At 41.7% G+C, this 22,264-nt stretch overlaps 1 protein-coding gene across 1 annotated transcript; it reads left to right on the top strand.

Moving 5' to 3' along the window:
* The first annotated feature begins 9,167 nt into the window (after positions 1–9,167).
* On the top strand, positions 9,168–21,911 carry LYZL4 (lysozyme like 4). Its single transcript, XM_026000806.2, has 4 exons — positions 9,168–9,306; positions 9,420–9,569; positions 14,667–14,745; positions 21,654–21,911. The coding sequence occupies exons 1-4, from the start codon at positions 9,168–9,170 to the stop codon at positions 21,769–21,771; spliced, it is 486 nt and encodes a 161-aa protein (XP_025856591.1). The 3' UTR covers positions 21,772–21,911.
* The last annotated feature ends 353 nt before the right edge of the window (positions 21,912–22,264 follow it).

Raw genomic sequence — 22,264 nt, 5'->3', positions numbered from 1 at the left:
ACTTACACCCCAATTTTGAGTTTATTTTTGAGTATGGTGTAAGAAAGTGGTCCAGTTTCATTCTTTTGCATGTGGCTGTCCAATTTTCCCAACACCATTTGTTGAAGAGACTGTCTTTTTTTCCATTGGATATTCTTCACTGCTTTGTCGAAGATTAGTGACCATAATTGTTGGTCCATTTCTGGATTCTCTCTTCTGTTCTATCAATTCGTATGTCTCTGTTTTTGTGCCAGTACCATACTATCTTGTTGATTATGGCTTTATAATATAGCTTGAAGTCTGGAATTGTGATGTCTCCAGCTTTGATTTTCTTTTTCAACATTCCTTTGGCTATTTGGGGTCTTTTGTGGTTCCATACACATTTTAGGATTGGTTATTCCAGCTTGGTGAAACATGCTGATGGTATTTTGATAGAAATTCCATTGAATGTGGAAATTGCTTTGGGTAGCACAGACATTTTAACAATATTTGTTCTTTCAATCCATGAACATGGAATGTTTTTCCACTTCTCTGTGTCTTCCTCAATTTCTTTTTTTAAAAAAGATTTTATCTATTTATTCATCACACACACACACACACACACACACACACACACACACAGAGGCAGAGACACAGGCAGAGAGAAAAGCAGGCTCCATGTCGGGAGCCCAATGTGGGACTCAATCCAGGGACTCCAGGATCACGCCCCGGGTGGAAGGCAGGCACTAAACCACTGAGCCACCGAGGGATCCCCCCTCAATTTCTTTCATAAGGGTTTTATAGTTTTCAGAGTAAGATCCCTTACATTTTTGATTAGGTTTATTCCTAAGTTTCTTATGGTTTTTGGTGCAATTGTAAGTGAGATTGGTTCATGGATTTCTCTTTCTTCTGCTTAATTGTTAATGTATAGAAATGCAACTGACTTCCGTGCATTGATTTTATATCCTCTGACTTTGCTGAATTCCTGTATCAGTCCTAGCAATTTCTTGGTGGAGTCTTTTGAGTTTTCTACATACAGCATCATGTTATCAGTGAAGAGTGAGGGTTTGACTTATTCTTTGCCTATTTGATTGCCTTTTATTCCTTTTTGTTGTCTTATTTCTGAGGCTAGGACTTCTAGTACTATGTTGAACAATAGTGGTGAGGGTGGACATCCCTGTTGTGTTCTTAACCTTGGGAAAAAGCTCTCAGTTTTTCCCTGTTGAGGATGATATACACTGTGGGTCTTTTGTATATGGCATTTATATTGTTGAGGTATGCTCCCTTTATCCCTACATGGAGAAGAGTTTTTATCAAGAAAGAATGCTGTATTTTGTCAAATGCTTTGCAAAATCCAAAAGTACATTAAAAGGATTATTCACCATGACCAAGCGGGATTTATTCCTGGGATGCAGAAGTGGTTCAGTATCCGCAAATCAATCAATGTAATACACCACATTAATAAGAGAAAGGACAAGAGCCATATATGATCTTCTCAATAGATGCAGAAAAAGTATTTGACAAAAATACAGTATCCTTTCTTGAAGTTGTTGTTGTTTTTTTCAAAAACGGTGGGACGCCTGGGTGGCCTGGAGGTTGAGTGTCTGCCTTTAGCTCAGGGTGTGCATGATCCTGGGATCAGGGAACGAGTCCCACACCAGGCTCCCTGTGGGGAGACATAGCCTTTGCCTATGTCTCTACCTCTCTCTGTGTGTGTTTCTTATGAATAAATAAATAAATCTTTTTTAAAAAGGGCAACAAAGGGTATGCCAACTGAAAGAGGAATGAAATCCAATTACTGACACACAATACTGAATTTTAAATAAAGATAAACACAGAGAAGATCTTTGTTGCCCATGAAAGAATTCAAAATGAAAGGGATAGTTCTGATGGTCTCTGCTACTGACCAAGATGGAGAGCCATGAGCTTTTCTCACAAAGTGAGTGGGTCAGGGCTACTCAAGACATAACTTAAACTGGATGAAGCCAAGAGGAATGGGAAAGCCCTAAGGTGGGCTGGCTTCAGGTACAGCCAGATCCAGAATTCAAATTATGTCACCAGGACTTAGTTTATCTTCGTTTCTTGGCCCTGCTGACTGTGGAGTTGGCTTCATTTTCTGTCTCCTCATGGTGGCCTTTGGCAGTGGCAGGATCAACCCTCACAGTGACACAACCATTTTAGAAGCTTGCCTCTTCTTAAACATTCATGGACACTGGAATATGCTTCTTTTCTAGAAGTTTTTATCAAAATCTTAATCTTCCTTCTGATTAGTGCAGCTTAGGTCACTTAATCATTCCTGAACAAATCATTGTCCCCAGAAGAATGTGATGTGCTGATTAATTTAGGCCTGGTCATGTGCACTCGCTCCTCTCTCTCCCCCACCTCAGAACTATGCATGGAGCCCTCTGTAGATGGTGGGCAAGTGAGGGGTGGGTGCATTCAGGTAGAAAATTTAGAGTGTTCATACTGTGGAGGCAAAGTATGAATCCACCTTACAGAAGTTGGGAGCACTCAGTAATGACAGAGACAGACTTGTTTCCAAGAGATGTACAGTTAGCACAAAACAAGTGGGAGAATCTTATCCCTTAACATTACTGTTTGGGCTTGCTGCCTTGAGGCTGGTTCTATTAATCTGTGTACACAAACTTTTCCCTTCCTTTTTGCTCGGCTTACTACATTTTTTTTTTTTTTTTGATGTATGTCTTCCCATTAGCCTGGAAGTTCCTTCAAATTTAAGGGCAGAGGATGTGTCTGGTTCCTCACTGAGCCCACCCTAGATACAGCACATAGTCAATGCTTAATAGCTGCTCTTTTAGTGATTGAAAGAATAAGGAAAGGCAGAGAAGTAGGATGTTCCAGTCTGACTGGGTGGGAGAGCAATTGTTATGATCATTGTCTAACTTGACAGGTCAGCTAGTTAGTTGTGGAAATCTAAGCACTCTTTCCAAATTTTAAAAATGAATTAGTTCTAGAAAGTTCTCATTTCTTTCATGCAGCCAAGTTGGTCAAAACTTATTTGGTAGGGCATGCTTTGTATGTGTATATAAGTGTGTAAAACTCTCAGTATAAGGACAATTATTCAAAGTCTACTTTCTGCTCTGTCATTAAATCTTTTAAAAATATTTTAATTTTTTGAATAGGCAATTTATTTACTTGTTTTGAAATCATGGCCAACTGTAATAAATTTCTTGCCTATTTTTCCATATACATAATAAGCAAATATGCATGAATATTACTCTGTTTTGCAAAATGATAGCATACTGAGATACTGATTTGAGGCTCCTTCTAACTTAACAATATTTCATAAATATTTCCATAATACTATGTGGAGAGCTGCCTCCTTGATTCCAAGGCTGAAAAGAATTCCATCCAATGAAATCACTGCAATAACTTTTGTAATCAACATCTGTTGATGGAAATATAAGTTATTTTTAATAGTTTCCTATTTTAACCTAATTCATGAATGAATAGGGGTGGCTGTGTTCCAATAAAACCTCACTGTCCATTATAATAATATATAATAATAACAACAACAAAAACAACAATAATAATGATAGCATGCTTTGTGCTTTCCAGGGTACTCTAGTGAATGCACTTAAGTCTTGCAAAGGAATGGAAATCTGGACAAATAATAGTGGAAGTGTGGGGGAGACAGAGGAGGGCTAATAACTAGACCTCCCCTAAAAGACCTCTGTTCCCTTCTTCTGACTCCAGGAGAAGAGACATAGTCCCTCTTGATCAGAGGTTTTCTGAAAAGCATAGGAATTCAGGATTATCTTTGAAAAACTACTTAAAAGTACATAAAGTTGAAAATATTCTACAGTGATGAGTAGTAGTGGTGACTTTTGCAAATTCAGTTGAAGAGTTAAGAGGAAGTAGATATGTGCCATTACTACTGATCTGTCAACTATACAAGTATAAGGCTTTGCCCACCTGAACCAGGAAAGTTGGTCATTCCAGCTAAGTTAATAATCAAACTTAAGATGAATGCTTTGAAAGACTTGAGAAAAGCAAATTATTAAAAACCATTTTACTAAAGGGATAATTGTGAGTAATTTAAGAAAGTTTAGAAAAATCTTGAAAATCTAGAAAGGAAATCTAGGAGACGTTGCTTTGCTTTATGTCTTTAAGTTCTTGCTTTGCCTTAAAGTTATAGAAACTAGAAATGGAATATGGCATCATAAGATTTACACAAAAACCTCAAGCAGTGCTCCAGTCCATGACACATATCTTAGAAAAGGCCATCGCTGAAGATTGTTGAACCAATGTGCATTTATGGGTTCATCAATTTAAGTTTTAGTGTTTATGGCCTGTTTCTTTTATGATTCTATATTTTATCACTTTTAATTAATAAACAAATAACCGGGGATCCCTGGGTGGTGCAGCGCTTTGGCGCCTGCCTTTGGCCCAGGGCGCGATCCTGGAGACCCGGGATCGAGTCCCACGTCGGGCTCCCGGTGCATGGAGCCTGCTTCTCCCTCTGCCTGTGTCTCTGCCTCTCTCTCTGTATGACTCTCATAAATAAATAATTTAAAAAAATGCTTTAAAAAATAAACCAATAACCAATCATAATTGAGTCAGCCAGAAGGGCTTCAATGTTTCAAAAGGCTAGCATTATCCTTAGTCATTTCAACATCTTTTAACTCTTTGGAGCTAGAAGGGATTTTAAAGATAATCCACATGAGCAGCCTGGGTGACTCAGTGGTTTAGCGCCGCCTTCAGCCCAGGATGTTGGGCTGGGCTCCCTGCATGGAGCCTGCTCTCCCTCTGCCTGTGTCTCTGCTTCCCTCTCTCTCTGTGTTTCTCATGATTAAATAAATAAAATCTTTTTTTTAAAAAAGTAAAAATACATTTAAAAAAAGATAATCCACATCGCAAATGAGGTTGCCTAGGCTCCAGAGATGATGTCCTTGACCATGACCTCATTATGAATAAAGGAGCAAAATAATGGCTTCTCCCACTGCTTCCTACTAGAAGGCAGTTCTGTGGGGGTCCAGATGAACACTCTGATAGGCAGAATAATCATCTCCCAAAGATGTTCACACTCTTACATCTGACACCTCTGAACATGTTATTTACATGGCAAGAAGGACTTTACAGATTAAGGACCTTGACATGGGGAGATTATCTTGGATAGCGTGGGAAGCCAACTTAATCACATGAGTCCTTATAAGTGAGAGAAAGGTGAGTCAGAGATACAACAATGTAAGAAGAGGCAGGAGGGAGTCAAAGCATGAGAGGGTTTTGATCCATCATTGCTGTTTTGAAGATAGGGAAGGGAGGTAGAGCCAAGATGTGCAGACAGCTCCTAGAAGCTGAGAATGGTCCCCAGTTTACAGTTAGCAAGGAAATGGGATCTCAGTCCTATAGTTACCAGGAATTTTATTCTGCCAACAACATGAATGAGCTAGGGAGTGAGCTAGGGATCTCCTTTAGGACCCTCAGAAAGGAGCTCAGTCCTACCAACACGATGATTTTAGACTGGTGAGACTCATGTCAGAATTCTGATCTATAGAACTTTAAGATAATATATTTATGTAGCTTAAGCTGCTAAGTTTGAGGTATCTTGGTACAGCAACAACAGAAAACTAATACATTGCATTGGCGACAGACCCTTCTCTGCTTCAGAATATTCTGGCATGTAGCAACTGATGTCATAGAAAAGATTCTAGAAGAGCAGGTTATAGAGAAGCACTTGTAGTTTAGAAGCTCTTAGGTGAAGGTAAGTGGGTTATCAAGGAAGTGGAATCTGAAAAGTCCAGGGAACCGAGTGCAGGTAGAGCAACTTCCCTGCAAAAGGTCAAAACTGCTGCAGTTGCCCTCCCCTGAGGAGGCTCTAAGGTCTGCAGAGGGACTGGTAAACTGGTAAGCTGGTATAGGGTAGGTAGGAACAGGGACAGATATGATGATACCCAGGTGCAGGGGACACTCAGAAAATCCATTTATTGCTTATATGATGACAATTCTGTTAGGAAGAGTTGGCTTTTTCTCATTCATCCATTCATTCATTCATTCATTCATTCAACAGAGATTCACAAAGCTTCTCCTATACACTAGGCTCTAAGTTCTGGGGATAAAGCAGAGAACAAAACAGACCAAGTTTCTGCATTCCTTGTGTTTACACTCTGGTCTAAGAGATAGACAAATTAAAAAACAAGGTCATTTCTGAAATTTACTTATATTTTGAAGAAAATAGAAATGATTTTCTGTGATAGAGCAGTGATAAGAGAGCCCTATTAGATATTCTGAGCTCACTTTTGAGCTGAGACCATGACCAGAAAGAGCAAGCTCTGTGATGTTCCAGGCAGAAGAAACAACAGGTGCAAAGAACCTATGGTAGGAAAGAGATTGGAATGTACAAGAAAAAGAAATGTGCTAGGGGAGTGTGGTGGTGTGAAAGTGAACAAGGGCAAGAGAGCTGTGAAAACAGACTAGAGAGGTGCTCAGGGGCTAGAGCAGGAAGGATCTTGTCGGCCAGGTTGAGGAGTTGGGATCTTATTTAAAGTGCCAGGGGAATCTATTGGAGATGGATGATGTGGGTGGATATATGTTTTTAAAGAGGACTTTCTAGTTGCTATGTGGATAATAGGGCATGGGGAAACAGGAGAGGATTGTGGACTATCAGAGTATATCTAGGAGACTCTACAGAAGTCAGAGATGATGGTGATCTGGACTGGGATGATGGCAGAAGGGATGGTGAGAGGTGGATTGGTTTTGAAAGAACAGGGGGAAAGGCTCCCAGTGAATTCACTGCAGGGGAAGAGGGAAGGAGGGAAGACTCAGCATGCCTTTTATGAGTATGTCTGGGAGACAGGTATCATCTGAAAATATCGTTTGCTCTACTGGAAAATGTAAACATGGACTTCTCTTCCAATATGCATTAAATTTCAATTATTAAGCTAAGAGCACGGATGTGTGACCATAGTTCAAAAGATAAGTGTTTGCTGGATATTCAATACTTTGCATATTCCACTCATTTACTTTTTAAGTGAACACAATTAGGTAAGTATTATTTTAATTATTATTTAGATGAGGAAACTGACGTACAGAGAGGCCGAGTAACTGTTTTAGATCACTCCTGGGATTCCTAAAATCAGAATCTGGATCCAGGCAACCTGACTCCCAAGTCTGAACACTTAAATGTTAGGCCCTCCTCAACAATGCTTTTGGTTTAATGGTGATGTCTGTAACTAATTATGTGACTTGAGAGTTTAAACAAATATTTAAAAGCAAAATTCTTTTAATTCAGGAATACACTTATTTATTTCTAACTTTCCCCCAAGTTAGACATTTAAGTCATTGGTTCTCAAGAGGGGATGATTTTGTCCCCTAGGAGGTGTTTGGCAATGTATGGAGACATTTTTGTTTGTCGCAACTGCAGGGGAGGATGTACTGTATATCTAGAGGCCAGGTGTGCTCCTAAATAAACTCCAGTGCACAGAAGAGCCCCCAGAGCAAAGAATTTTCCAGCCTAAGTGCCAAGGTCAAGAACCCCTTGTGCAGGTGAAGATAGGCTGGAGGACATGCATACACCTGTCAATGATGACAAAGAGGAGGGTCCAGTTAGTTGTCCAGCTGATATATATTTATGCAGTGTTGCAGGCTGTAGGGCATGCCAGGAAGAAGATATGTTATAATTTCCAAATGCACATCCTAGTCTGAGGGATAAGACATGGTACAGAACAGGACAATCATCTGCTAGCTGTTCTGGAAGTGATTTTGAGAACAGTAGGGTCTCAGAGAGGGAATATCCATGCAGGATTGCATCAGGCTTCAAGGAGGTGGCACCTGGAGCAGACACCTGAAGATGGAGCATTTGGTGGAGAAAAACATGGTAGGGCCTTGTGGATTGGGAAGAGCCATGTGTGGAGAGCTAAGAATTAGCAGAAGCATGGGCAGTGAGGTGTGGGTAGGCAGAGAGGAACAGAGAAGGAGCAACATGGGAATTCAGAGTTCACTGAATTGATTCCTCCTGATGGAGGGAGGGCAGGGTAAGGCCAGGTTATGGAGGGCTCAGAAAGCCAAGTGTGGGTTTGCTCTGATAAGGAATAGGGAACTAGCAGCATTCCCAAAGTGGCATTGTGTACATGCTTTGGGGACATTCCTCACTCATGTTAGAAAACACCACCTGGAAGAGGTGGCCTGGAGGAGTGGAGACCAAGAGGCTGGACTATGACTCAACTTGCAGTGATTAGGGTGCAGGGAAGGGGTTATGTGAAGGTGATGAAGGGGGTTTAGGGAATAGAGATGAGGGGGATTTAGAGGATGATGACGAGGAAGGTTAAAGGGATGGAAATAAGGGAGCTTTAAGGTGATGAAAATGAGATCAGGGGATGGAGATGAGAGGGGTTTAGGAGATAATGAGGGGGGTTTAGGTGGTGACAACAGAAATGGAGGAGAAGCTCAGGAATCAATTCTTTGAGCACTCCACACATGACCCCCCTTTTCACATATGAGAAAAGAGAGGCCCTATGAGGCTAAGGGCCTTGTCTATTACTGCCAGTGATGAATCCCCCTATGACATGGCAGGTCTGGGCTGGACTGGGGTTTGTCTCCTTGTGTGGACAACCATAGAAAAGCTCAGAGGAGTTTGATCTATAGATAATCTGGAGATAAGACTATGGCAAGGGTAAGACCACAGCTCTGAATGTATTCTAGGATAAAATGCAATGGTGGAAATAATTCAACGTAACAGTAGTGATTGTTCTTGAGTAGTGGGACCACAACAAAGTTTTCCCTTCTTTTTCTGTTTTTCAACATGTATCTAATCGACAAGTTGTACTTTCATAATAAAGGGGAAGAGAGATTTGAGCATGTGTATCTAACATGAGAGAGAAATGAGTGAGAAGAAAATCAAGCAGAAGCCACTGGGTTTTGCTGGAGGGAAAGAATGTGTGTGTGGGTGGGGTGGGGCGGGGAGGTGACCTTTTCAAGAGCTGTTTCCTTAGAAAATAGGGTGTCCAGAAGAGAAGGGGAGGCAGGGTTTCAGGTGTCTTGGTTTTGGGGTAATGTGAAGCCAAGGATTAGAGTGGGAAGAAGGATCATGGTAAGCCAGGTGGGACTCCCCTTTTTCTGGATCACCCACCCCCACCCCACAGTGCCCTTCTTTACCCTCAGAGACACTAGCGTCCTTGGGATCCTGGCAGGACTCTGTGACTCTACCGGCTTACCTGGCCACTATTGCCTTAAGCTGCCAGGAGCCTGAGAAGATGAAGGCATCTGTGGTTCTCTCCCTCATTGGCTACCTAGTGGTTCCAAGTGGTGCTGCTATCTTGGGGCGCTGCGTGGTAGCTAAGAAGCTCTATGATGGAGGCCTGAATTATTTTGAGGGCTACAGCCTTGAAAACTGTGAGTAGGCTCCTCTCAACCCCGTTCCTCCTCCCCTCCTTTCCCTCTGGCCCCTGCCCAGGCATCCCCAACTCCTCCCTCCTCCAAGCCACCCACCTCCTGTTCTATCTTAGGGGTGTGCCTGGCTTATTTTGAGAGCAAGTTCAACCCCATGGCCATCTACGAGAACTTGCCTGGTGGCTACACTGGCTACGGCCTCTTTCAGATTCGCGACTGGGACTGGTGCGACAGGGGCAGGAACCTCTGCCACATGTCCTGCTCTGGTAGGTGCCCCCCTAATGACACACTTGGGCACTGGGGGCTGCAGCACAGAGCTCAGAGGCCAGCTTTCCAGGGGAGCGAGAGTTTATAGGTTTGGAGCAGGGAGGCAGAGGGCCTGGCAGGCTCAGTGCTGCACAGCAGAGTACACAGAGAGGAGAGTCAGGTGGTGGCCAGGGACAGAGTCATGGATTCCCCCATCCAGATGGGCAGAAAAGGCATCAGGATGTGGAGAGGTGGTGGGGAGGAGCTGCAGACATCAGAGCCCACCTGAGCCTGAAGGGTTAGAGCAGAGGGCTCTGCTCTGCATGGGCCTCATTTCACCCATGCTCAGCCACACACTCTTCTTCAAATGGAATAGATGCTGCCACTTGGACAGGCACAAGGGGTCACTGGGAGGAGACAGAAGTAGGCCATTCCAAGAGAAGCTTTCCCTGCTGCTCTTAGGGGTCCCAGGTACCTGTAGTCAAGAGGATGCCTGGCCCAAGATCCCCTCCTTCTAGCATTCACTGAATACCCACGAAGTGCCAGGCCTCCTGGAGCTGACATTCTAGTGCTTGCATTCTAGTGCAAGCTCTTCATGAGTCTGAGTTCATCTAATCTTCACAAAGATCCCCATGACATGGGCACTGTTATTATCTCACTCTTTAAATGGGGAAACTGAGGCCCAGAGAAAGTAAGTACATGCTCAAAGCCACACAGCTGGCAGGTGTTATTGTTGAGGGGCAAACTCACACAGCATGGCCCCAGAGTCAGAGCCAGACTAATGGGCTGCACAACCATGCCAGAACTCTCTCTGACACCTGAGGCTGTCATTCTGCAGCAGGAGGGTCTGAGAGCCTGGCACTCTCAGGGTCTCCCTAATGAGCAAAGCTCCCTTCCCCATGATGAGTGAGAAATGTTCCAGAACCTGTGCCTTCTGAGCTGTGTCTTTAGGAGACAGAGTGGAGAGGTCATGGTAAAAGCTTTTAACTTTCTTATGTGGTCCAGAAGGAAGCTGCTTGATATTGGGCCCTATGCTTGGCCTTGGGATTCCAGAGAGGAGTAAGATAGTTTCCAGATTCAAGAAGAAGCAGAATTGCAAAGTAGGAGGGAAAGGTGCAGAAAACACATAGGAACCCAGTGAGAATCCCAACGGCCCCCAATATGAGTGGGCTACATGAGCCTGTGTAGGTCCCTTCCCAGAGCTTCCTCATCTGTGAAGTGGGGATGACACTAACTACTTCTTAAGGTTGCTGTGAGCATTAAATGTGATATTGTATGTGAAACACTGTGCAAGGCCCATAGGAATCATGTGATCAAAGCTGCAGGACACCTACACATTAAGAACATAATTTAATTACTGTGATAGAACATTCAGTATTGCCCTGAGCTTCCTGGTAGCCAAAGAAAAAAGAGAACCCCACTGGGCCCGTAATTTATATCTCATAATAAGATAGATAGAGGATAGATAGATAGATAGATAGATTGCCAGACTCTGACAGGAGAAACAAATAATTACCTGTAAAGGAAGTGGTACTACTGAGTGCTGTGATGAAAATATGGTGGATTAGATATCCTAAAAAACCCTCCTACTAGAAAAAATGGGAAAAAAAATCTGGGTGCCTGGCTGGCTCAGTTGGTAAAGCATGTGACTCTCGAGATTGTGAGTTTAACTCCCATTAGGGCATGTAGCCTACTTAAAAAAAAATTAATGAATCTACTGTAGTATCTGGCTGAGCTGACAAGAACATAAAATCCTTAAAGGTTAAAATGAGAAGTGAGAATCCAGACAGGTAAGTGAGGATTGAAGTTGATGGTGACCTGGGGGGGACATCAGCTGATTCCCTGTGGCCTAAGGCACAGGTTTGACGTCATTGTGTAGATAGGGCCTGAGCAAAATCAGGAGATGCATTGGAGACTCCACCAAAAGCCAAGACCCCAGAAAATCAGCTGAAAGATGAGCTAGAAAGTCCTGAAAGCAAAGACATTCCAAATGGGGGAGGGTGGGGGGAACAGTCTCCTTGGGAATTTGTCACCACAAGCCAGTACGACTCACAATGATGCAAGGCGCCATGGAGAGGTACGAGGCCCTGTGCTAAGTCCTGGGTGGCAGTTCAGAGGAATTGTCTACTGTCCTTGTCCAGCAAAGTGAGGGACAGAGAGAGCACAGGCTTTTAGGCCAGACAGAATCTTGGCTCCACCTCTTACTAGTTACGTGATCTGAACCTTTGTTTTCTTATCTATAAAGTAGAGGTAATAATAGTACTTACCTCACAAGGCTTTTGTGAGTTTTTAACATACTACAATGTATATAAAGTGCTGAGCGTACTGTCGGGTATACTTCCTGGTGAGTGATTAATACAACTTCATTCAAAGAATTTATAAGGTAGCTGGGGATTAGGGTGTGTGTGCATGCGTGTGTGCATGCGTGTGTGTGTGCGTGTAAGCATGTATGCACACGTGTATCTATGTATGCACATATGTATATTTGTATATATGTATTTAACATATTAGTGCTGAATTGAAGTGACATTTTATTCAGAAGAGGGGAGAAGGCACTGTGAGCTATGTGGGCAGTGACAGAGTTTTAAGGACTGTCCTTAGATGAGCAGATGAACATGAACAAAGTCTAGGAAGGGGAACTGCATATGATGCATATGGTTCCCAAGCTGTGGGTATCAGGGGCAGAGCACCCACTTTCAGGGCAGGCGCTAGCTTTGTGTCCTGCCCCTTGGTAGGTCTCTAACGGTGGGGTCATGGAGGAAGGCAATGGAAGGTAAGGTTGTAGAAGCGGGAAGGCATGTTGGGGCAAAGAGTGAGTAAGCCAAGGGTTTGGGGTTTTGTTTTACCGGCGACTAGGGGGCGCTAAACCAATGTTTTCAGGAAAAGCAATCAGACTGGATTAGGGAAAGGGGAAGACTGATATGCAGTCAAGAAGGAAAGTATTGCAGTAACTCAGGTAGGAGGTCTCAGCTTCCATATTCAAAGAAGAGAATGGGATGATGAATGCCTAGTCATGTTGGCCCCTCAGAGGCTCCTCTGGGCCATCTCAAATGGTGTTTCTTCTACCTGGAACACTTTTCCTTCTGTGATCCCTCCGTCCCTTTTCCTTACCCTGATAGGACTCTTCTAGATGTTCCGTGGCCCGATAACCCTTCCCAAACCTTTGAGTCTGATTGGGTGCCCCCACTTACCACTCCCACATCAATCTGCATTCCCCCCTCATTCCAGGTATCCTTTGTATGATAACTGTCTACGATCTTTATCTCCCCCTTTCAGACTGCAGGTTCTAGGAGGACAGGGATATATATTTTTTAATAATAAATTTATTTTTTATTGGTGTTCAATTTGCCAACATACAGAACAACACCCAGTGCTCATCCTGTCAAGTGCCCCCCCTCAGTGCCCGTCACCCATTCACCCCCACCGCCCGCCCTCCTCCCCTTCCACCACCCCTAGTTCATTTCCCAGAGTTAGTGGTCTTTATGTTCTGTCTCCCTTTCTGATATTTCCCACACATTTCTTCTCCCTTCCCTCCTATTCCCTTTCACTATTATTTATATTCCCCAAATGAATGAGAACATACAATGTTTGTCCTTCTCCGATTGACTTACTTCACTCAGCATAATACCCTCCAGTTCCATCCACGTTGAAGCAAATGGTGGGTATTTGTCATTTCTAATGGCTGAGTAATATTCCATTGTATACATAAACCACATCTTCTTTATCCATTCTCTTTCGATGGACACCGAGGCTCCTTCCACAGTTTGGCTATTGTGGACATTGCTGCTAGAAACATCGGGGTGCAGGTGTCCCGGCGTTTCATTGCATCTGAATCTTTGGGGTAAATCCCCAACAGTGCAATTGCTGGGTCGTAGGGCAGGTCAATTTTTAACTCTTTGAGGAACCTCCACACAGTTTTCCAGAGTGGCTGCACCAGTTCACATTCCCACCAACAGTGTAAGAGGGTTCCCTTTTCTCCGCACCCTCTCCAACATTTGTGGTTTCCTGCCTTGTTAATTTTCCCCACTCTCACTGGTGTGAGGTGGTATCTCATTGTGGTTTTGATTTGTATTTCCCTGATGGCAAGTGATGCAGAGCATTTTCTCATGTGCGTGTTGGCCATGACTATGTCTTCCTCTGTGAGATTTCTGTTCATGTCTTTTGCCCATTTCATGATTGGATTGTTTGTTTCTTTGGTGTTGAGTTTAATAAGTTCTTTATAGATCTTGGAAACTAGCCCTTTATCTGATACGTCATTTGCAAATATCTTCTCCCATTCTGTAGGTTGTCTTTTAGTTTTGTTGACTGTATCCTTTGCTGTGCAAAAGCTTCTTATCTTGATGAAGTCCCAATAGTTCATTTTTGCTTTTATTTCTTTTGCCTTCATGGATGTATCTTGCAAGAAGTTACTGTGGCTGAGTTCAAAAAGGGTGTTGCCTGTGTTCTCCTCTGGATTTTTATGGAATCTTGTCTCACATTTAGATCTTTCATCCATTTTGAGTTTATCTTTGTGTATGGTACAAGAGAGTGGTCTAGTTTCATTCTTCTGCATGTGGATGTCCAATTTTCCCAGCACCATTTACTGAAGAGACTGTCTTTCTTCCAGTGGATAGTCTTTCCTTCTTTATCGAATATTAGTTGACCATAAAGTTCAGGGTCCACTTCTGGGTTCTCTATTCTGTTCCATTGATCTATGTGTCTGTTTTTGTGCCAGTACCACACTGTCTTGATGACCACAGCTTTGTAGTACAACCTGAAATCTGGCATTGTGATGCCCCCAGATATGGTTTTCTTTTTTAAAATTCAGGACAGGGATATATTGACTGCATTTTCCATTCTACTTTCACTGCTTCTTTATATTGCTTAGCACAGAGTATTCACTATACATATTTTTAATGAAAGTATTATTATAAGAATTACAAGAGAAAAATCAGTAGATTTGTAAGAGATGACCACATGCTACATCTTTCAGGGTTGCCTTAGAAAAATTTAGGCATAGATTTATCCTTGGACTCACATGGAAGCCTCTCTAATGTTAGCACACTAGACCTTCCCTGACATCACTCTAAGTGTTGCCAGTTATAGACTTGTATTGTTCTACTTTATTTTCTCCACAGCTTTACTGAATCCAAATTTGAAGAAGACAATTGAATGTGCCAAGAAAATTGTAAAAGGAAAAGACGGGATGGGAGCATGGTAAGTGGTACATTTTTTAATAGTGTATGTTGATGACCTTCACCCATTATCTTTAATCATAATCTTGGCCTAATCTTGGTTTCTGAACATCTGTAGTCTCAAATGAGTGGGATCTTAATCATCATGCTAAGCAGTAGACCACCACTGAGTTCTGCAACCCCCAAAGTCTCAGAAGGAAGGACATAATTATCAAATTGCCTTAAGTGGAATGTATTTTTTTCCTTCTTAGATCTTGCTTAGGGTTATACAGAGGACTAGGATGAGTATCCTTGAAATAAACCTCTGTGGGATGCCTGGGTGGCTCGGCGGTTGAGCATCTGCCTTTGGCTCAGAGCATGATCCTGGGATCTGGGATTGAGTCCCACATCAGACTTCTTGCAGGGAGCCTGCTTCTCCCTCTGCCTGTGCCTCTGTCCCCCCGCCCCCTGTCTCTCATGAATAAATAAATAAAATCTTTAAAAAAGAGAATCTTATAGGAATTTAGATGAAAGAAATAATCAGAGATATACACAAATATATATATATATTTAAGATTTTATTTTTTTATTCATGAGAGAGAGAGAGAGAGAGAGAGAGAGAGAGAGAGAGGGACAAGAGACGCCGACAGAGGGAGAAGCAGGCTCCATGCAGGGAGCCCAATGTGGGACTTGATCCCGGGTCTCCAGGATCACACCCTGGGCAGAAGGCGGCGCTAAACCGCTGAGTCACCCAGGCTGCCCTCCTATAAGGTTCTTAATGCATGTTGTGAAATGACTCTCCAGCAAGTTTGCACCAATTTATATTAATATTAAGAGTTTAGTAAAATTCTATTTACTGCACTCTCATCAATTGTAAATCTTTGCCATTTGTAAGGCATATAACAATTTTATCTTCTTTTGCATTTTGTGATATCTCATTAGGGTGTTTTCCTATTATGTTTGCTATATATTTATATTATTTTGTGATTTTTTTTTCCTGCGGCCCTTGTCCTTTGCTTATTTTTAAATTTTAGGTCCTCATATTTACTTGTAAGAACACCTTACAAGGTGTATTAACAGATAATTGTATGTTTGTTACCAGAAATAACTGCAGCTCTGATTTCTTCTTTAAGCAGATATTTGCTTCAGAAAGCCATCTAAAATTTACAAGTGGTTGGGCCTGTATTTGACTTCTTTCACTCAATACTTGTTCATACTGTTGTGCATAGTTCTAATTTGTTTGTTCTCATTGCTGTATAATATTCCATTATATGGATATATCAGTTTATATATCCATTATTCTGTTGGTGAGTATTTGGGTAGTTTTCACTTTTTTAGTGCTGCCATGGACATTCTGTACTTTTCTTTTGGTGAATATATAAATGGATTTCCATTGATTTTACCAAGGAATGAAATCACTGATATTAGGATATGCATATTTTCAGATCTGGTGTATTTTACCAAACCACTTTCTAAAGAGATTCTGTTTACACTCCCATCAGCAGTTGCAGTTTTCAGTGGCTCCAAATTATTGAGAATGCTTGGTATTTTTTGTTTATTCTTGTGACTGTAGTGGTATTGCACTGGTTTTAGTTTGTATTTCCTTGGCAGCTAATGGGATTGAGCACTTTTTCAAATGTTTATTGGCCATTTAGATATCCTTTTATGTGAAGTGCCTATTCAAATCTTTTGTCGGTTTTTCTAGTGTATTTCTTTCATTCTGTGAGTTACCTTCTCCCTTTCTTAATGGAGTCTTGATAAAATGAAATTCTTAATACAGTCTAAAGTATTATTATTTTCATTTTATGGTTATTTTTGGTTATTTTAGAGAAATATTTGTCTATTCTTAGGTCATGAGGGTATTCTTAACTTTTTTTCTAAAAGCTTTATTTAATCTTTCATACTTGGCTCTACAATACCTTTTTCTTGCTTTATTGCATTGGCTAGGATCACCAGTAAATGTTGAATAGAAGTGATGATAGTGGCATCCTTGCTCATTCCCAATCTCACAGGTAAGTTTGATATTTTATCATTAAGTGTTATATTTTCTTTAAACGTTCTGAGATACTCTTATTCAGATTGAGTGTTCTTTCCATTTCTAGTTTGCTAAAGTTTTTAAAATCATGAATGGGTGTTGAATTTTGGTTATTACATATTTAGTATCTTTGCAATTCTATGTTAGCCTATCCATATATATATATATATATTTTTTAATTCAAGTTGTTGCCTTTTTAATTTCTCTTCTCTTCCATGGCTTTCTCCAGAGGTTATGCCTGGTTACATCTGATTGAGGCTCTTAGTTTTATAAAACTTACTTTTGGATTCTGTAGTATGTTTTTCTCATAAAAATGTTCCTCTGAATTTCATGATGATGCCTTTTATCTTATACTAATATTTCCCATAAGTACCATGTTAATTTTATTTTTCCTTAAATAAGGACAGGTTTACCCATATTTAGTATTTGCCTAATAGACAGGTTATGTGACTTTTTCTTGTTTCAGCTCACTGTTATTTTAGTAATGGTTCAGACCCACTTCACAAATGTCAATCTGGGCATAGACTGCTGTGCAAGACTTCTGGCCCAGATTCTGCGTTGCAGATTTTCCTGATATGTGTGCCTAGTCCTCTCTCATAGGCTAAGCCAGTGGAGTACATGAAAACTCTCCATTTCCAGCATGCACTTCTATCATCTTCATTGATCATGGTGGGCCTACACTATCCACTGTCTTACCACCAATTTCCACCATCTTTTGCCTTTTCTACCCCACATTTCAGAATTGAATGCTTGGTTGTTTCAGGGCACTGTAGTCACCAGTTAGATTTAGAAACAATGTCATATTTCCTCAGTTCAAGATTGTACATCTTAATATTTTTGCCATTAGGGTTTATCCTGCAATAGCTTCCTCCCACAAAAGTTGTTAGTAAATCACTAATGTATTTTACCATAGAAGGAATCTTATAATAGAGGAAATCCTTTCATGATAGCTATAATTTCTTTACTTCTTTCATCTGTAGGCTTTATATATTTACATAAACATCATCACTTAATCCTCACGAATCCTTGTGCAGTGACTATTCTTATTCCCCATAAAATGAGGACACGGAGGTATAGAGAGGTACAACAAGTTACTCGTGGCCATAGTGTTGGAATTAATTCTAGATCTTTGCTATTCTAGACCTCAGCTTTCACAAGTCTACTCAGAGATGGGGGGTGGTTGGCCTGGGAAATCTGTGCTCCATCATGTGGAAGGCAACTGAAGGACTCTATACAGTTCTTCTGTGGGGGCAGACTCACGGCTTCCAAACAAGTCAGTGAGTGCAGGAGGAGCAGACCTGCAGGTAGTTTAATTTTACCAGTGGAAATCTTGAGTGGTGTTTCTTACAGTGACCTCTGGGCCCTGTAGGCAGTGGAGACCTCATTCAGAATGTGGAAACAGGAAGTGTGTCAATCTCAGAGGTCAGCTTTTTGTTGTTGCTTTTTTGTGTTTTTCTGTGCCTTTTGGTGCTAAATTCAGTTGGAGATTTTTGTCTGTTTTTCTTGCCTCTGTCTCCAGCATCTTGCTCTGTGTCTGGTATATAATAGGTATGCCCTAAATATTGCTGAAAGATCAAGGCTGCATTTGGGCTATTACCTAGAAGCCATTAAATTTTTTAAAAGAATTTATTATTTATTATTTCTGAAAATAAAAATAATACATGTGTTTAAAGATGATAATCAAAAAGTAAACTTCTTGCTCTTGTCAGCAGCCTCCTGAAGGTCACCACTATTAATATGTCCTATAAATCAGAGAAAAATATATAAACATTGAGAATGAGAAAAATATTTTAAAATACACATGAAATCCCAACATATACACTGATTGCACCTAACTTTTTTTTCACTTATTAATAAAATTAAATCTTGGTATATCATCACCTAAAGGTCTCTGCCCTCTAAATGCTGCAGGTAATTATCTGCCAGTCCCCTATCAAAGAACATTTAGATTTTTTTCCATTTGCCAGGTGCATTTAAATGTGGGTAGAGAGATTGCTAAACTGACATTCAGAGAGGGGCACCTCCGATATACTGCATGAGGGGGCCTGTGTTCCCCCAGCTTGCCAACCTAGAGCAATAAAATTTGTGTGGTTTTTGGAAATTGAGACTTAAATGATGCCGTTCTATTTTGCTTTGCAAAATATTTTTAAACTACAAAGAATTTGAGCATCTTCTCGTGTGTTTGTTGGCCATTTTTCTCTAAACTGATTATTCACATGCTTAGCCCATTTTTTTGTTTATTTTATTTTTTTAAATAATAAATTTATTTTTTATTGGTGTTCAATTTGCCAACATACAGAATAACACCCAGTGCTCATCGCGTCAAGTGCTCCCCTCAGTGCCCGCCACGCAGTCACCCCCACCCCCTGCCCTCCTCCCCTTCCACCACCCCTAGTTTGTTTCCCAGAGTTAGGAGTCTTCCATGTTGTCTCCCTTTCTGATATTTCCTACCCATTTCTTCTCCCTTCCCCTCTATTCCCTTTCACTATTATTTATATTCCCCAAATGAATGAGAACATATAATGTTTGTCCTTCTCCGATTGACTCATTTCACTCAGCATAATACCCTCCAGTTCCATCCACGTTGAAGCAAATGGTGGGTATTTGTCGTTTCTAATTGCTGAGTAATATTCCATTGTATACATAAACCACATCTTTATCCATTCATCTTTTGATGGAGACCGAGGCTCCTTCCACAGTTTGGCTATTGTGGACATTGCTGCTAGAAACATCGGGGTGCAGGTGTCCCGGCGTTTCATTGCATCTGTATCTTTGGGGTAAATCCCCAGCAGAGCAATTGGTGGGTCGTAGTAGCCCATTTTTCTACTGGGATGTTAATGTTTTCCTTTGTTTTTATTGATTTTAGATGTGTCCTTTATAAATCAGGGTTATTAGACCTTTATCCATGATATCTATGTGAACTACTTTTCTCAGGTTTGCCGTTTGTATTTTTACATTATCTATGGTATTTTCATCATATAGGAGTTTTACATTTTCACAAAATCAGATCCTTCCATATTTTGCTTCATGCATGGCTCCTGAATTTATATGAAACTGCACTCCAAGTTTGTAAAGAAATGAAGCTATGTTTTCTTCCATATTAGAACAGTGCCTGCCCATAAGATGCCTGGGTGGCTCAGCGGTTGAGTGTCTGCCTTCAGCCCAGGGCATGATCCTGGAGTCACGAGATCGAGACCCACATTGAGCTCCCTGAATGGAGCCTGCTTCTCTTTCTGCCTGTGTCTCTGCCTCTCTCTCTGTGTGTCTCTCATGAATAAATAAATAAAATCTTAAAAAAAATAAGTAGAACAGTACCTGCCCAAAATGAGCCCTATAATTAAATTTTTGTTAATAAATTAGAAAAGAGAATTCTCATGGTTATGTGTTTTTATACTTAAATTGCTGACCTTCTTGGAATTTGTTGTCATATAAGAAATGAGGTGTAGGGATCCAGCTTTCTATTTTTCAAATGGTTAATCAGTGTTCTGAATACCACTTATACATTAATCCATTTTCCTTACAAATTTAATGGATTATATTTTAAAGTGGGAGTCCCCTTACTAGTGTGTCTTCTCAGTGTTTAAAATATCTTTCATACAGTCTCTACTCTGCAATTAATTGGAAGCGTGGCTGGCTCTCTAGGGTGAGCACTAATGAGCTAAAATCATCTTTATTGCACAACACTAAGTAGAGATATGCTGGGCCAGGCTGATTAAAGCCTTCTCACTTGTTCAGGACTTCCAGCAAAGTGAGCTTTTATTAAACTAATAAGCACCCATGTCTTTTCAAAGCTCAGATCAAGCAGCTCTGCAGAGTTGAGGCAGACAGAAAGGGAGAAGACCAAGGGCCTGCACACCTACAGGATTCCCTTCTTCAGTGCCTGCCCTGGGCTGTGGAGAGCCCTGCAGTTTCTGAAAATATGTATGTGTGTGTTTTCCCCACTGCTTTATAGTTGTGAGGGGCTAGGGGATCAGATCCCCCCACCTCTTTTTTAACTTTTAAAAAAAAAATTTATTTATTCATGAGAGACACACAGAGAGAGGCAGACATAGGCACAGGGAGAAGCAAGTTCCTCACAGGGAGCTCGATGTGGGACTCAGTCCTAGGACTCCTGGATCATGCCCTGAGCTGAAGGCAGATGCTCAACCGCTGAGCCACTCAGGAGTCCTAGAACCCCTTCTTTAACTGTGGGACCCTCTACCCTGGAAGACTCATGGGGGCCTGCCTGGCTAACGGACAGCTTACTAACCAGGATTTCTAATGGCCTGCAGCTGGCCTGGTGAACCCCACAGCTTCTAGGTTGGGATAGGAGGACCTGGGGTCTGGGTGCTGGCATGGGGGCTGAGAATAGAGGAATCACTTTTAGGGGCATGAGGAGAAAAAGTTTGAGAAACTCAGTCTAACTGGCCTAGGCAGGGTTGAGGTGCTAGGGAAGAAGCACGTGCATGGAAAGGTGAAAGAAACCCTGGCTTAAGGTCAAGGATTCCCATTTCAGATCAAGGGCCTGCCAAGGACTCACCACCTGAACCTGGGCAAGTCATGGAACTTCTCTGGTGCTCACTTCAGAGAATTTATGAGTACTTCTCTTATCAAAGGCTAGGGGAGGGTCTCCAAATTCACAGTGTGAGATTTATGGATTTATGGATTGAAGGGGGGCCGGTGGTGTGAGCCTGAGGATTTAGGGGACACTAGCATTCATGCTAGGATGTGCTGGAGTCAGCAAGAGAATCATACTCGAGATGCACAAAAGAAATGTGCATCTGCAGCAGCTGGGTGGCAAGCTCCAACCAATGCTTCAAGGGTCAGACCAGGGTGTAAATGGGCTGGGGTGGGGAGGAGACTGGAACCCTGCAGATCCTGAGCTCAGACACTGGGGAGCCCCCTCCTGTTCACTTTCCCTGCTTTCCTCTCTGCAGGCCCTCCTGGTCCCTGAACTGCAGGTTCGCTGACAATCTGGCGCGGTGGTTGGATGGTTGCAGACTTTATCGGCAAGGGTGGCCCCGACAACACTCTCCAGTGGCACCTTCCAAATGAAGATGCTTTTCTGTAAGCTATCTTCCCTCAATCCTGTTGATTATCTCCCCACTTGGCAGCTCCAGATGGAACAGGACAAATTTTGCTTTATCCGGGGATGCAGAATGCAAAATAAACCAGCTACTTACTCAAAAGGACCAAAGGTGTCCACTTGTCTAATTATACTGTGATTGTTACTAGCATAACTATGGAGGATTTGAAGGAAGGAAACTATCTGGACAAGATGTATCCATGAATGTCAATATTAGGTAGGGAAGGGAAGAAAAGATAACAGTGAAAGAGGGGTCAAAGGCAAGCAGGGCCACCAGTCCCAAGCTGTGCCCATGCTAGGACATGCAGGAGGAAGTGACACTACAAAATCCTCCTTGTACTTCTATGAAGAGAATCAAGTGACAGTTGCTCTCTTTTGTAAGAAGTTAAATTTTTTTAAAAGATTTTTATTTATTTATTCATGACAGATACAGAGAGAGAGAGAGAGAGAGAGAAGGAGGCA

Source organism: Vulpes vulpes, chromosome 11, assembly GCF_048418805.1.
Source record: "Vulpes vulpes isolate BD-2025 chromosome 11, VulVul3, whole genome shotgun sequence".
Lineage (NCBI taxonomy): Eukaryota > Metazoa > Chordata > Mammalia > Carnivora > Canidae > Vulpes > Vulpes vulpes.
The sequence above is the reverse complement of the archived record's forward strand: the minus strand, read 5'-3'. Positions and strand labels throughout refer to the sequence as shown.